Below are 17,580 nucleotides of genomic sequence, written 5' to 3' on the forward strand. Positions count from 1 at the left end.
ATGCCCATTAATTCAAACTATTCTGAAAAACAGAAGAGGAGAGAAATTCACTCTATGAGGCCAGTATTATCCAGGTGCTATAACCAGAAAAAGACACATCAAAAAAAANAAAAAAAAAAAAAAGGAAAGCAAGAAAGAAAAGGAAAGAAAGAAAACTAAAGGCTATTAATACAGATGAATATTGATGCAAAAATCCTCAACAAAATGCTAACAAATCAAATTCAACAGTACATTAAGAAGGTCATTCATCATGACCAAGTGGGATTTTGAATAGTTCGACATACGCAAATCAATCAATATGATACATCAAACCAACAGAACAAAGGACTAAAACCATACGATCATTTAAACTGATGTGAAAAAAAAAAACCACTTTACAAAATGTAGTATCTCTTTATGGTAAAAACTCCCATAAAACTGGGTATAAAAGGAACATGCGTCAACATAATAAAGCCATATATAACAGACTTATAGTAAGTATCATACTGAGTGGGGAAAAACTGAAAGTCCTTCTGTGATCTGGAACATGACAAGGATGCCCACTTTAATCACTGTTATTAAAGATACTACCAGAAATCTCAGCTAGAGCAATCAGACAAGAAATATAAATAGAGTATCCAAATTGGAAATGAAGAAGTCAAATTATCATTGTTCATAGATGATATAATCTTCTATTTGAAAAAGCCTAAAGACTCCACCAAAAAGCTATTCAAAATGATAAACATATTCAGTAAAGTTGCAGGATACAAAATCATGAGAAAGAATGAGTAGTGTTTGCATATGCCAAGAGCAAACAATTTGAAAAAGAAATTAAGAAAGTAATTCCATTTCCAATAGGTACAAGTGAAATAAAACAACTAGAAATTAGCTTAAAGAAGTCAAAGATCTCTACAGTAAAAACTGAAAAACATTGGTTCAAGAAATTGAAGAAGATACAAATAAATGAAAATATATTCTAAGCTCATAAATTGAAAGAAATAATATTGCTAAAATTACCCAAAGCAATCTGCAATCTACAGATTTGATGCAATTTCTATCAAAATACCAACAACATTCCCCACAGAAATAGAAAAGGTAAACTTAATATGGAACCACAAAAGACCCAGGATAGCCAAAGCTATCCAAAGCAAAAAGAACAAAACTCGAGGAATCACATTACCTGACTTCAGCTTATATCACAGAAGTATAGTAACCAAAATAGCACTGTACTGGCATAAAAACAGACACATAGATTAATGGCACAGAACAGAGAACTCAGAAAAAAAAATCCATACATCTACAATGAACTCATTTTTGACAAAGATGCCAAGAATGAACATTGGGGAAAAGATAGTCTCTTCAATAAATGGTGCTGGGAAAATGGAATATTCATAAGCAGAAGAGTGAAACTAGACCCATATTTCTTTCCATATTCAAAAATCAAATCAAAATGATTAAAGACTTAAATCTAAGACCTCAAACTATGAAACTACTACAAGAAAACATTCAGGAAAATCTCCAGGACATTGAACTGAACAAAGATTCCCTGAGTAATGCTCCGCAAGCACAGATAACTAACAACAACAACAAAAATGGATACACAGGATCACATCAAGTTAAAAAGCTTCTGCACAGCAAAGGAAACAATCAACAAGATGAAAAGACAACTCACAGAATGAGAGAAATTATTTGCAAACTACCCATCTGACAAGAGATTAATAACCAGAATATATAAGGAGCTCAAACAACTCTACAGAAAAAAATCTAATAATTTAATTAGCAAATGAGCAAAATTTGAGACATTTCTCAAAAGAAGAAATATACATGGCAGTTATATTAAAAAGTGCTCAGCATCATTGATCATCAGAGGACTACAAATCAAAGCAACAATGAGATACCTTCTCACCCCAGTTAACATGACTTTTATAAAAAAGACAGGCAATAACAATTACTGGTGAGGATGTGGAGTCAAGGGAGCCCTCCTACACTGTGGGTGGGAATGTAAATTAGCACAGCCACTATGGAAAACAGTTTGGAGGTTCCTCAAAAAACTCAAAATAGAGCTACCATATGATCCAGCAATCCCACCTGTAGGTATTAATATATACCCAAAAGAAAGGAAGTCAGAGTGTCAAAGAGCTATCTGCACTCCCGTGTTGATTGCAGCACTATTCACAATAGCCAAGATTTGGAAGCAACCTAAGTGCTCAGCAGTAGATGAATGGATAAAGAAAATGTGGTACATATACATGATGGAGTAATATTCAGCCATAAAAAAGAATGAGACCCTTTCATTTGCAGCAACATGAATGAAACTGGAGGTCATTATGTTAAGTAAAATAAGCCAAGCACAGAAAGACAAACTGCATGTCCTCATATATTTTGTGGGAGCTAAAAATGAAAACAGGCTGGGCATGGTGGCTCACATCTGTAATCCCAGCACTTTGGAAGGTCGAGGTGAGTGGATCTCCTGAGATCAGAAGTTCAAGACCAACCAGGCCAAAATAACGAAACCCCATTTCTACTAAAAATACAAAATTTAGCAGGTGCTGTGGTGCACACCTGTAGTCCCAGCTACTTGGGAGGCTGAGGCAGGAGGATTACTTGAGCCAAGGAGGCAGAGGTTGCAGTGAGCTGAGATTGTGCCACTGCACTCCAGCCTAGACAACAGAGTGAGACTCCAGCTCAGAAAAAAAAAAAAAAAAAAAAAAAAAAAAAAAGAAAAGAAAAGAAAAGAAAACAATTGAAGTCATGGAGATAGAGAGCAAAAGGATTGTTACCAGAGGCTGGAAAGGGTAACCTCAGTGTGGTACGTAAGTAGAAATAGTTAATGGGCACCAGAAAATGGAAAGAATGAATTAGAATTAGACCTACTATTTGATAGTGTATCAGAGTGACTATAGTGGAAAATAATTTAATTGTACATTTTTAAATAACTAAAAGAGTGTACTTGAATTTCTTGTAAACAAATGATAAACGCTTGTGGGAATGGATACCCCATCTACACTAATGTAGTTATTATACACTGTATGCCTGTATTAGACTATCTAATGTAACCCGTAAATAAATGCATGTACTGTGTACCCATAAAATTAAAAATTAAAGAAGAATGTATATTTATATATGATTATATAATTATTTTAAATCTGATTTTTACTTTTATTTTATGCATAATTTTAATTATGTTAGATAATTACAATCTAAATATAAAATTTACATTTGTATGTGAGGAAATGATACACATTTATACATATATATATAAAATACCATGTACAATCACATTAATAATCGCAAATTATTTATAAGCAATACAAATATAAATTTAAACATATTTACAGTCAATACAAATACAAATCAATTTAAAATCGCAAATATACATATTCATATCTAATATAGTTGCAATCACAAATATTTACATGTGTATGCATATATATGTATATTGTATGTTTGTGATGGTAATGGTACCATTCTGTGTGTGTGTGTGTGTGTGTGTGTGTTATCATAAGAAATATATTTGGTCTTTGTCCCAAGCTCCTGGCACAGATCCTTGGGGTTCTTAGAATTCCCTTGGAACATCCTGAGTGATATTTTAACTTAAGGAGATTAAGATTTTTCTTAAGGAAATTGTTTTGATCACACCAAAGTCTATACTAATGAGACAATAGGGTGGGGCCCTAGATTGAGTTTGGGCCTGGTCACCAGGAAAACCCAAGTTATTAGAAGATTGGAATTCTCAGCCCCACACTCAGACCTCCAGGAGGATGGAGTGGGATGTTTGTGCTAAAGATCGAGCTTCCTAAAAGCTCTTGAACAGGGAGATTTGATGAGCTTCTGAGTTGGTAAACATACCCACATGCCAGGAGAGTGGCACACCCCAACTCCATCCTGGTTTCCATTTGTGTCTTTTATAATAACCTTCATAATAAACCAGTAAATATAAGTAAAGTGTTTCTTCCCTGAGTTCTATGAGCCATTCTAGAAAATTATGTGGAGGAGTCAACCCTAATGCATAGCTTGTCAGTCAGAAGCCCAGGGTAAAAAACAAACAAACAAACAAAAAAAGAAGCCCAGGGTGTCTGGACATCTGGACTTGTGATTGACATCTAAAGTGGGGGCAGTCTTGCAGGACTGAGCCCTTTAACTTGTGCAATCTGATGCAAAGTCTATGTAGATAGTGCGAGAATTGAATGAAACTGTAGAACACCCAGCTGGTGTTGCAGAATCGGTCAGTGTAGAAAAATAATCCACACATCTGGCTGTCAGAAGTGTTCTGTATGAACAGAGAAACCATTTGTTTTTTTCACTATGTGTTTATGTGTAAGCATGTATGCATGTATCTGTGTGGCTGTATGTATATATGTGTGTGTGCATGTATATACATGTATATGTATACATATGTGCATATGTAAGTTATATATTTATGTGTAGTTCTTAAGAAGCAATCTAATGGCACATCACCTTTATGAAAAATTTTTAAGAACTTTATTTAAGGATACAAAGGAATATTTAAGGTAATGCGAGGATATTGCAAGTTCAAAAATGTTTGATGTCAGATTTTCTTCAAGTAATCTATGGAATCTACACAAACTCAACTGAAATTCTTATGAAGGTATAAAGATCCACAGACAGCTAAATTAGTTTGAGAAAAAAAGAATAAAGGAAAAGTAAAGGTGACAGGTGGCTGAGAAAAAGTTCCATATGAAAGATTAACATTTGCAAGGCCAAAGTAATTAAATCAAGGTAACACTGGTATGAAAACAGGCAAATAAATCTGTGGAACAGAATAAGGATGAAAAACTTGAGATGGTGGCACCACAAATTAAAGGAAAAGCGATCTATTATATAAGCTACGATTCTGGAAAACAACTTTATTATTTGGAGAAAAATAACGCTGGATATCTATGTCCCTTAAACCACACATAAAAATAGATTTGAGATGGCCTAAAAAACTATGTGCAAAAGGTAAAGCTGGAAATCTAGGAGGGAATAAAATTTAAGGGAATATTTTTATAAGTTAGAAATGTGGAAGCAATTTTAAAATGTAATTTCTCTTCCAAATACACAAACACTAAGACAAGAAAATCATTAGATTTTAGTACAACAAAATTTAAGATTTCATTCCGTAAATGGCATTGTAAAAGTTAAAAGAAAGCAGACAAGTAACTGAAGATAATTGTATCATATAAACAATATTGCATTAATATCTGTAATTTACGTAGTAATCATCAAAATCATCAAGAAAAACATAGGAGGTAGGAAATATAATGGGTAAAATTGGCAAAATAAATTGAATGAGCATCATGAATCAGAAGTCTAAATAGGTAAAAAGTTGTTTGAAGAGATGTTTAAGCTCAGTATATCAGGAAATCGCATATTAACACATCAATGAGCTGTCATTAGCATTTTACACACATTGGATTAGTCAGCATCACAAAGTTAGAAAATTCCGACTTTCATGAAGTGATGATATGAAAATTACTCTAAATACTAGTAGGACTGACAAATTTATCTCTGCATCTACCTTATGATCAAAACAAGACTTAGTAGCACACTTGCTGTTGGTGTGAATATAAAAACACATACACCAAAAAACTTTAATTTTTTACAAATAAAATGCATATTTAATGACTTTTTTGTCACATTTAAGTAAGCATAAGTGAGCACCTATGGGGACTGGGAGTAGGGGGTTGAATATAAATAAATAAATAAATAAAGTAAAATAAGAGAGAATCCTTGGTCTGGCCTATGACAATGTTACGAGTTGAGCATTGTGATTAACTCAAGTCTACTTTTGAGTTCCAAAAGACGAAGAGAAAAAAATCCAAACTATGTTTAGGATTGTTTACTAGGTGTGAAGTGTGGTGTAGTTGAAAGAAGATTTATTTAATATACCTAAATTTGAAAACTGGCTCTGAAATTTCCTAGTTTTAGAAAGTCCTTCAGCATTGATGTCTGACAGTAGCCTTGTAAGAGCATTTTTTATTATTATGCTCATTATTATTAAAAAAAATTGAGCTCAGAAAGATCAAGTGACCTTGGTGAGAGACAGCTTTGCACTGCTATCCTATAGGTTGAACCCTAGGAAATGGCTGCCAAGCACCCATTCTTTACCTATCAAAATGGCCATTTTATGTGTCCTACCCTAAGATAAAAATGTGCCTCTTTTGTCACAAAATGAGAGGTCCACTAATTTAACTCTAAGAAATAAGGAAGAAAAATAGGGAGGAATAGGGTGTGAAACACCAGCAGATGAACATGTGCATTGCTAACTTTAAAATTTTGTGAAATTCAACAATCTTTAATACAAAACCCTTAATAAATGGCACATTAGAGCACTGAGTTCTTAGTTACTATGAGTCCCGAGTGACTTTCTTAGAACAAGCTACCTTACTAAATGACCTGCCAAAAAAATCTAAATAAAGAAAATAATTATTATACCTCAAGAGAACCATGTATCCAGGTATGGCAGCCAAAGAATAAATGAAACTGCTTGTTGCTGACAAGATTAGGAAGTACTGGAGCATCATGTAACAGTCAGGTCCTTTGTCACACAGCCCAAGAACTGCAGATGAATTTCCTGATGTTTGAATACAGCTGCAATTTTGGAACACCTGTCAAAAAATAATATATTATATTACCTAAGCAAGAAAAATCTTGAACACAAATTTTAAACATTTTCTACACAGCCAGCTGGATCAAGATGGAGACTGCTTGTTCCCTTTACTACATCTCCATTGTGATGTCTCTCAAGATTACAGCATGTAACAAAACGTGGAAGGGTGATTTCAGAAAATGGTATATTTTTCTAAATATATATTGTAAATTTGTAATAACTGATAAGCTACCCTAAATACACACTTTTTTAAAACACTGTTTTGACACAGCACTGCATTAGACAAAATCTGTTCCAGAGTGCTCAATTGAAATATTTAGATGCTTATAAATAAACAAAGCTTTGCTTCAAAAGAAATAGTTTACTTCAAAAACAGAGTTAATTTTTTTTATGTTTCCAGGTCTTAATAAAAATTAAAATTTATTACTTAGTCACTAACCAACATTATATGATTATTAATATTGTGGTTATATTGTGATATCTTAGAGGCAAGAGAACATTCTTAATTCTAAATTTTTAAATAACTGTAAGAGTGTGAAAAACACAGAAAGCACATCCATACAAATACACAAGAAAAAAAAATATATATATATAGCAAGGCAATTGCCTGGATAATTGAAATCAAAACTGCCAACTTTATCTCAATTATAAAAATGCTTTAGCCCAGAGTATTTATAACCCAAGTTATTTGAGAAATATTATGAACTGCTTGGAAATTTCAGATCATTGTTCAGATGCTATGAAGGTTTTACATAAGATCTGGGAATAAAAGGTAATCAAGTGACTATTACAGAGTTATTTTTCCACAAACAAAAAAATTAATTTGGTTTTAAGGAAATATTAATTTTACTTTTATTAAATGCAGGCCTAGTTCATAGTTGGGAAGTACCAATACAACTCAAAAAAGTTCCGTTAAATTGGATGTCTTACCATGTTTATTCCCGCTCCAAGGGATGTCTCACAACCAGCAAGACAAGCCGACAGATAAGACAAGCCATTGTTTCCACACACAGGATCCCATATTTTAGTTGGACAGTTGCAATCCGCATTGCAATTAGCAAAAATGTTATTTTCCACATATAAATCTTGCTGAATTCTGAAATGTTTTAAAATAATGTCATGGATACTAAAAGATGATTCAATCATTTTTTTCTTCTTTTCATCTCAATCCCCAAGTAGTTTTCCTCTCCTCCCATGAATAGAAAAAGAAATCTTCTAGTCATCAATATGTGGCCTGTGTACTGTAGCTCTGGTATTAAAGAGACCTGCTTTGATGACCGCATAGCCTCTGTGATTGATACATTAGGTAGCAAATAACAAGACAGGACTAACATGAGAAAATAAAATCTGCAAATTCCATTTATAATGTAGATAATACATTTAGCTCAAGAAACATAGATATTTGAATTAAAGAAACACATTCTACTAATATCAAGAGTGACCAGTGGTTATAATATGATTGAAAGAGCATTTGCATGGTAGTTTAGAAACTGAATTCAGACTAGATCACAGTGTGACTTTCTACACATTCTGTCTGTGAATTAGCATCATTGGAGATGGAAAAAATCTTTAAAATTTATTCCAATTTTAAAATCCATTTTTATACTGATGTGGTTGAAGAGATTTGAAATGAACTCCTTTTATCATTAAATCTTTTTGAATCTTAATTTCATTTGTAAAGTAGAGATAACAATGCTTATCTTAAATGAAGTTTATGAGTCTCAAATCAAATAGCATATATAAAATTATGTTATGATTTTACATTTGAAATTATTTCAACCTAATAAACCTTAATAATTTTGAAAAAATATTTTAGGATGTCCTTTATTTCATTTTAACTGATGGCTTGATTATCAAAATATGCCCTAGAAGTGAATTATTTGAATGTACATCACTATGGGAAACCTTTCAATAAAACACAGAAAACATTCAGAATACAAAATATGAAACTATTCGATATTTTAGACATAGCAATACAAATGAAATATATGACTGTATATATTAATTAATTTATCACGTATTAGGATTCAGTTATACCAAACTGAAGCCTATTGTGAAAACATATAAAGGTTATTTTGACTGTGTAGTCAGCTCTTAATTTTACTCAGTTATGAGAATATAAGTTATATAGATAACATATTTTAATACAACCTAAAACTCTAGGTAGTTTCTTTGATAGGATAATGTCTACTCTGATATCACAAAGACAGTCATACACATACAGCCACATGTACATACAATTATAAATTCACTCACCCTGTGATATGTCCCCAACTCTTTACTAAGCCTAGAGCTTGGATAGATTGGCTTTTGATTGGCAGATGAAGAAGACCAAAGATGACTACTGTTAACTCCAATAAGCAAATGATGTGATCATGCATTGCCATTGTAAAAAATATAATATTAACTGTTTGTTGAAATATTCTTACATTCATTAGAAAACAACATACCCTTCATAAGAGGTATTTATTCCAACAACTGAAGAATTTTCACAAGTCATGAGAAAAGATAAAAAATAGAGAAGATAATCAAGTAAGGATAACCAACATCCTATGTGGGCAGCTTGTTTGACAGTAATCTTGAACTTCTTCATAATTAAACCACCAACTATATATCCAACACATATTGGAGGTAAGTTATAAACACCTATAAATGCAAATATAATATTATTTACAAGATGACTTACCAAAGGAACAAATACGTTATCACTTTTATGTAATACACCTTACATAAGATACTATTTAGGTCCAACTCATAGTGAAGAAGAACGATTTAATTTTATCCCCACTTAATTACACATTACCCACAGGGAGATTTTGAAATGCCCCATGATGGGGAAGTATATTTTGGGAGACTGTTGTTATCATATTTCATTCATTTAACTCATTGCAGTAGCTTGCAAATTTCTTTTAGGCAGAGATCATGACAAAAAAAAAAATCTCTCTTCTTAGGATCCAGGTAGGAGTGGCAAGTCAATGTTGACCAGTAATTTCATTTATTACCCTCCATCCTGTGTGATGAGAATATATATATATATACACATATATATATATATATGTATGTGTATATATGTATAATTTTTTAGTTACTTATCCCCGCTTTGGTTAAGAATTAGACTCCTCTCAAGGTGCTTTTACTTCTCTTTTTTTAGAGGCAGAATTTGACTCTATTGCCCAAGCTGGAGTGCAGTGACATGATCATAGCTTGCAGCCTCAGCTCCTGGGCTTAAGGGATGCTCCCATCTCAGCCTTCCAAGTAGCTGGGACTACGGGCTCACAACACCACAGCTGGCTAATTTTTTTAAAAAAATGTAGAGATGATATCTTGCTATGTTGTCCCAGCTGATCTTGAACTCCTTGTCTCAAATGATCCTCACTCTTCAGCATCCCAAAGTGCTGGGATTATAGGCATGAGCCACCACACCCAGTTCAAGATACTTTAGAAAGTCACTTTGTTGAGCCTGTTGCTGTCAGGTGTATTTACATTTCATTTCTTGCTGCTACCGGCCAGCACTCTTCCTCTATCAAACCTCCCCAAGAAGACTAAAAAAAAAAAAAAGTAGAAAAACGAGAAGATAATTCTAGGTTCCATCCATACAATGTGAACATCTGGCTCCCTGGATCATATTACTGAGAGAGCTTGTTAAAAATCCGTTCCAGAGCCCCAGACCAGGGAGTCTAATTCAGTGTGTTTGAGGGGGAACCCCAGGTATTTGAAGCTTTCACAAGCACTTTAGGTAGTGTGGATACAAGTAGCCTGGGCTATTGACTTTTCAAAACAGTGAAAAGATCCCAAGAAAAACCCAAGTTAGGGTAAAACCACTAAGGTTAATGTGATTTCATGAAAAGCCGAATGTGTATGACTGCAGAGACACCTAAAACCACTAGAGGGACCAAAAGATTAAATTAGGAGGAATATAGAATCTTGGAATTGGAACCAAAAGAGTAAAATTTGGTAATAAAATGCAGAATCCTAATGAGCTAACTCTGTCTTCTTTTTTAAATTAATAGATTGACTATCTGAAAATATCTAATTTTTGCACTCCCCAAGGTTTTCATAAATATTATGAATTTACATTCTGAACTTCAGAGAGCAGAAGAGAAGAAAGTCAAGATACTTCTGACCTCTTCCCTTCTCTATCCTTTCTTGATTTTTTTTTTTTGGAGAGTACAAGGAAGAAATGCAGCAGAAACAAAAGATATTCTAAAAGACGTCAACTTAGGAATTTGCTACACCCACCATCGCACTGTTCACTACTTCATGGGTAAAAAAAGTGTTACTCAGCCAAGCGCAGTGGCTCACGCCTGTAATCCCAGAACTTTGGGAGGCCAAGGCAGGCAGATCACCTGAGGTAGGGTGTTTGAAACCAGCCTGACCAACGTGGAGAAACCCTGTCTCTGCTAAGGATACAAAATTAGCTGGGCGTGGTGGCACATGCCTGTAATCCCAGCTACTCGGGAGGCTAAGGCAGGAGAATCAGTTGAACCCAGGAGGCGGAGGTTGTGGTAAGCTGAGATCATGCCATTGCACGCCAGCCTGGGCAATAAGAGCAAAAGTCCATCTCAAAAAAAAAAAAAAAAGTGTACTACTAATGCAGAGAAAAACAAACATACCCATTAGAAAGATCGCATCCGAAGATGATTTTCCATACTGCTGTTCCAGGTATTTAGGCATGAAGGAGATCATGTTAACAAATGCATTAAACTGTATCACACTTATAAGTATGAAAAGCATGTAAATTGGATTGCAGGAAAGACTTTTCATGAATGGTAAAAAATCTGAAATGAAAGAATGACAACTGTGTCAAATGAACTTGGCTTTGCATTTTGATTGGCTTTTCCTGAAACATCCACCTCCTCAACAAATTATGCTTTTTACTATTTGTAATGTGTATGTGTTCGTTACTTCTTTTTTCTCCTTGAAAGCTGAAATCATAGAAAAGTTTTGGTGACTTCTGGAGGTCAGTGTTGCAGCTGACTGGGTAGGGATCAGAACACAATAGTTTTTCCCTCAGTAAGTCACTATTGACTCTTAAAGATCAATTAGCAAAACTACAAGGTGACCAAAATATTGTCTGTGTCCACAGCATTTTATTTCTAATCTTTTGTTCTTCTATTAATATATTCTCTTTTCTACCATTCATTAGAATGAAAGGTGCTTGTTCTGTTCTGTAAAATCTGGAGGGAAATCAATTTGATAAAGAGGCTTCACATAAATATTTATGTTATCACGCCTTGAACATTTGAAATGAAGATATATGTGGGAATTATTGAAATATAAATGTTCTCAAGTATCTGGAAATTTTTTGCTTCTTCAGAACAACAGTTTCAGTAGTTCTGCCAATGATTCACAAAAGGACCTACCTGGAGACATTTTTTAAAATACCAACATCCAGTTCCACCCTCAGAGATGCTGATTCATTTGGTACATTCTAAGGACTATGTAAATGATTTAACCAAAAATTATTCCTGTTTGAAAAATCCACAGAGCCAAACGTGTGGCCTGCCTCTTGTAAATGTTCTTGGTCACACAGCTGCCATGTAGGCTCAAGTTCTCACTTTAATTTCCTTTTACTTTTCCTGTCTACATGTTCTCTGTCTTGACTTTCTTATTTTATACTATCCTGGTTTGTTTAATAAACTGCTCACAATTCATTCTGGAACAAAATTTCAATAAATAAATAATCTGGAAGAGGAAGAAGCACAGATTAATGCAAATACATAAATTATAACTGTAGAATTTGTATTTGTGAATAGGGGACCTGATAGGAGAGCGAAATGTTGTCCAAACTCTGAAGATTTTTAAGACACACGTTTGTTGACACCCCTATCCTAATAGATGAATCTATCCTAATAGATGAATCTCAGTAACACAACTTTGTTTTCTATTTCTTACAACAAGCTAAGCTCTTTTGTAATTTTGAAAACAGAACTGATTTTGCAGATTGCAAGAGGTTTATCAGTCCATAACTATCCTTTAGGGAAGAGTTTTTAATCTCATCAGAATGATCCTGAGAATTTGCAAGATTCTGAGTTGGCTCCTAATGACCCAAGATGTATTAAATTATGCTCAATTATGATTTAAGAGAATTTATAATTGTTAAGAAAAATTCTATGCAAAATAACATTGTAATTTATGGGTGATGATAGAAACAGCAATGGCAACAATAAAAGTACTAACGTTAGTATCAGTATTAATCATAATGTGTGCTAGAATGTTTTTTACCTTCACACAACAATTCTATAACAAGTACTATCATTATCCCCATTTTACGGAAAACCGAGCCCCTCCCCATCCACCAAATAAACATTTTTATGTTCCAATACCCACACCACATATCCACACTATTTAAATCAGACCTTCTGGGAATACTACAGAACTTTCAGCCATCAGTTGTTTTTTGAATTTTCTAGGTGATTCCAATGTGCCACCAAGTTTAAGAATCAGTGCTCTTGAGTACTAAATACTTAGACTATCTTAGTTTAGTTTCCCACAGAAAAACCTTCTGTAAATTATGCTTTGAGCTTTTATTGAGGTTCTGTACCAAAAAAAAAAAAAAAGTTACATGAAATATACCCCCGCATTTCCTGGAAAATCACTGCGTTGCTCAATATTACCTGTATCACACATCATACGATCATTTTTAAATTTTTTTTTTTACAATTTCTTCCTGAGAAACTGCTTCTTTTTGTAAATTATTATTCTTCCCACTACCAAGTAGAGAGAGTTGGGTCACCTATCATGGTTTTCTGTTGTTGTTATTTGTTTTTTTTGTTGTTGTTGTTGTTGTTGTTTGTTTTTTCTGCCTTAATTTCTAGGAAGCTCATAATTAAACTAACATGTTAGTTACAAAACTATGCTATCCATTAGGATTAGAGTATATTTTTTCCTACTTTTGTTCTTAATTTAAGTTTACTTGTTCATTTTGTTTCAATTCAACCTACGATCTTTGTAACATGGGTTTTTTTAGAGCAAATGGGACCATATATATATACATATGAGAGAGACAGTGCCAAGACGTTTACATAAATGCTGATCGGAAATAATTCAGCTTTCAAATTATACTATTTCTTTTCAAGTAGTAGCACAGGAAGAATCAGACTAGTTAGGTATTATTGACTGGTGACTGTTGATGACAAATTGTCTCAACACAGCATAGCATATCATAATGTTAGACTAAAATACAGACATATCTATATGAAATAAAAGGCCAATTTCATAGTATTTAAAATATGTGTATTTGCCTTTAGTGATTCCATTTTTTTCCTTCTTGACCTCTTCTCTTTTTTTCTCTTCATTTTCATTTTTAATGATGTCAGCATTATCCTCCTGTCCTTCCTTTGGAAGTGTTTTGGGCAAAAAGAAAAAAGGAATGGCAGTGAGCACATTAACTCCTGCACAAATCAGAAAGCCAAACCACCATGCACCAACCCAACGAGTATCAGTAGGAGCTATGGTCAGATCATCTGTAAAAAAATATACACACTTTTGTTAGCTTAATCAGTATTTTCCATATGGACTATAGAAAATTTTTTAAATTATAATAATCAGGTCCTAACCAAGTACAAAATTTGCTTATAGTTCAGACACTGATAAATTTTTTCTAATAATATGTGGTATTATATTATTATCTAGTAATAAATTAGGCTGGTTATCTATCATGTAAGGGATTTAAAAGCAGATATTAACTAAACAATTACAGGTTATATTTTGTCATCAACAAATGATTGCTTAATTGAAATAAATTCAAACCTACATGCTTAAATATTTTAAAACCAAGAAACATAGTTGAAGTGCAGTAGATGGGATTCTGTGTCAGATTAGCATTTTATATCTTGCTTTACTGCTTTCTGATTTGGAATATTTGAAAAGTTATTTAAACTCCTCCACTACAGTTTGCTCACTTGTAAAGTGGCGATCATTTATCAAACCGAGGGCTAAGTTAGGTCATGATTATGTATCATAACATATCTGAGATGCTTCATATACTCTAGACACTGTAAAAATAGATTTTATTGAATTACCTGTGTTCACAGATCCAGTGTCAACATAAACATTTGCACAGAATGATGCCAGCAAAAGTCCAATCAAAGGACCAATAATAGCTCCTGTTTCTACAAACCCTAAAAATAAATAAAAATATAAGGTTATAGTACAGTTATATGCCCACATAAAAAGTTCTAGGTCCATGAAAAACCTGAAGAGTGAATATTTTTGCCTTAGATACTTTCGACTCGATATACAATTTATACAAAAGTTAAGGTTGATGTACATATAAGTAATGCCTTTTTCTATAAATGTTGAAAAATAACCTCATAATTTAAGGCCACTTTCCCCAGCCTTCAAATTCTCTTTCATGCTGCATCATGGGTAAAGATTTGCTGTAGCAGCACAGGCAGTCCCAGCTGGGATCATGCCGTTGACTAGGTCGTGATATAACCGAGGTCCTGTTAATTCATCCCACAGCCTCGTTTTGGGAGGAATTCTAAAGCAATATCATGTTATAATAAATTTCTTATGGCACATTCCTCAGAAAAGTTTCATTCTCAGATCTGCAACTTGAAAATTCCTTCTGGCTATGTCCTCATTATTATTATATGATACAACTCTTTGATTTTATCATATTCTCCTTCCTTTTCTTCCACATTTTTATTTTCCATGTCCATCAGTCCTATGTGTCTTTGTTTAAATTCTTATTCATTAAAATTACATCATCAGCCGTCTCATCATCTGCCCACAATTCAGAGCCTATGCTGAACCCTTCATGATCTCTGAAATTCCAGACACGAACTTCTTTGATTTTCTTCCTGTTCACTTCAAAATGTGGTTTTGCCTATTGTCTCTGCCTTCTCCATGGTTCTGTGGAGAACCCACCCTATGCACACCTGACTTTTTGGTTCCAACGCCTTATATCTTCTCTAAGGTCTTGCTCTACCAAACACTCCCTCTCTTGTGCTTGTTCAATTTCCCTGTAGCCAACGATTCTACAAAATCTCAAATCCACCCCACTTTCTCTCCTTTCACTACATTCTCTGCCTCTACTTCCTTACCTCTCACTCACTTTACTCAAATCCTTTTATATTCTCTTTCAAATACTCTCAGGTAGCACCAGTGAACACTTTGTCACTAGTCTAGTGTCCTCTTTTGGTCTTCATCATCCTAGCTTTCTAGGTTACTTGATATTACTGGCCAACTCCTCTTTTCACATTTTTTTTTTGAGATGGACTCTTGCTCTGTTGCCCAGGCTAGAGTGCAGAGGCACAATCTTGGCTCACTGCAACCTTGGCCTCCCGGGTTCAAGTGATTCTCCTGCCTCAACCTCCCAAGTAACTGGGATTACAGACACGCACCACCACGCCTGGCTAATTTTTGTATTTTTAGTAGAAACGAGGTTTCACCGTGTCAAACAGCCTGGGTTCGAGCTCCTGACCTTGCAATCCACTAGCCTCAGCCTCCCAAAGTGCTGGGATTACAGGCCCGAGCCACAGTGGCCAGCCACATTTCTTCCTAAGACTTTCATTAAACTATACATGCATTGTTTCATTGTGTTCTCATGACTATTCCTTTTTTGATTTTCCTTTCTCCTAGTCTATTTACTAAGTAGAACAGTATTTTATCTTAATATTTCTCAGTATGTACATGGTCTTCCACAACAACCTCATTTCTCACTCTTGATTTCATTTATTACCTCTCTATAGATGATTCGCAAACTTTTTTTTTTTTTTTGACACAGAGTTTTGCTCTTGTTGCCCAGGCGGGAGTGCAATGGTGCAATCTCTCGGCTCACTGTAACTTCTGCCTCCCAGGTTCAGGCGATTCTCCTGTCTCAGCCTCCCTAGTAGATGGGATTACAGGCTCGTGCCACTACACCCTGCTATTTTTTGTATTTTTAGTAGATCTGGGGTTTCATCATATTCGTAAGGCTTGTTTTGAACTCCTGACCTCAGGTGATCCAAAAATCCCAGCAGCCCCCCAAAGTGCTGGGATTACAGCGTGAGCCACCATGCCTGGCCGATTCTCAAACTTTTAATCTAGCTTTTATGTTCTCTTTTAAACTCCAGAGCCTTACATGGAACTGTTTTCTTGATGTAGAGCTATTTGATTTATAGCTATTTGGTTATGCATACACACATGTACCCGCATTATATATATATACATGTATACACACACACTATATATATAGTACTAATAATTATGTAGTTCTTCATTTACTAACCTTATATGAACCATATCATGTTCATTTTAATAGGTATAGAGATCATCACAGCTACATTTATATATAATACACCCTAGTATTTGTCGAATAAAGAAATAGACATCATAGCAAGGTGTTTGTTAATTTCTTGTAGGAAAGTGTTTGCATTCTTTTAATGTAAGTGTGTGAAGGTATTTGAAAGGACTCAATAGAAAATCACTGGAAAAGATTATTGCAAAATTATTGAGTTGTCAAAAAGTTTCAAAAGTCACTTTGGTTAATGATTTCTCAATATTTTCACCCATCTTCATTATGTATACATCATTTCTGTCTTTTCTCACCCTCTTTGATTTTCTAGTTTTTAAAAGATATGCCGCCATACATTAATAGCAAAATGTTCTTATACTAAATGTTACAGGTTTATGACCAACTATTGATAAAATAACAAAAAATATAAGCAAGTCATGCATAATAAATTAAGAATATTTCAGAGATTGAAAGACAGCACAAGAAGGTGGGGCTTAAGTTGGCTATTGTGCCAGGTGACCTACGTGGATTTTAAAAAGGCAATTTCAAGAAACGTAACCAAAAAGATGAAAACATGTTTGTGAAAAATATGATGAAGCCTGTCTATATGGAGAGATCATGATGAAGAGAAACTATATAGAAACTAAGTAAGTGAATGTCATGCAGAGCCATGAGTAATAAGTGGAGAGATCAGATTTAATAAATAAGCAGCCTATAGATGTCATAAATATAGTAGAGAATACATGAATAAAACAATGCTTGAGAA

General features: G+C 34.1%; 1 protein-coding gene across 4 annotated transcripts in view; it reads right to left on the reverse strand.

Annotated features, from left to right (window-relative positions):
• The window catches only part of SLCO1A2 (solute carrier organic anion transporter family member 1A2), a 91,536-nt gene that overhangs the window by 12,081 nt on the left and 61,875 nt on the right, over positions 1-17,580 (reverse strand). For all 4 annotated transcript variants that reach the window (XM_017522948.1, XM_037736480.1, XM_037736479.1 and 1 more), the window contains exons 7-12: positions 14,617-14,715; positions 13,837-14,058; positions 11,206-11,370; positions 9,043-9,238; positions 7,523-7,688; positions 6,418-6,590 (exon numbers count right to left, since the gene is read on the reverse strand). In XM_017522948.1, coding sequence (XP_017378437.1) covers positions 6,418-6,590; positions 7,523-7,688; positions 9,043-9,238; positions 11,206-11,370; positions 13,837-14,058; positions 14,617-14,715 — 1,021 coding nt within the window. The remainder of the gene's footprint in view (positions 1-6,417; positions 6,591-7,522; positions 7,689-9,042; positions 9,239-11,205; positions 11,371-13,836; positions 14,059-14,616; positions 14,716-17,580) is intronic.

This window comes from Cebus imitator, unplaced genomic scaffold (genome assembly GCF_001604975.1).
Source record: "Cebus imitator isolate Cc_AM_T3 unplaced genomic scaffold, Cebus_imitator-1.0 Scaffold25, whole genome shotgun sequence".
NCBI classification, from domain to species: Eukaryota; Metazoa; Chordata; class Mammalia; order Primates; family Cebidae; genus Cebus; species Cebus imitator.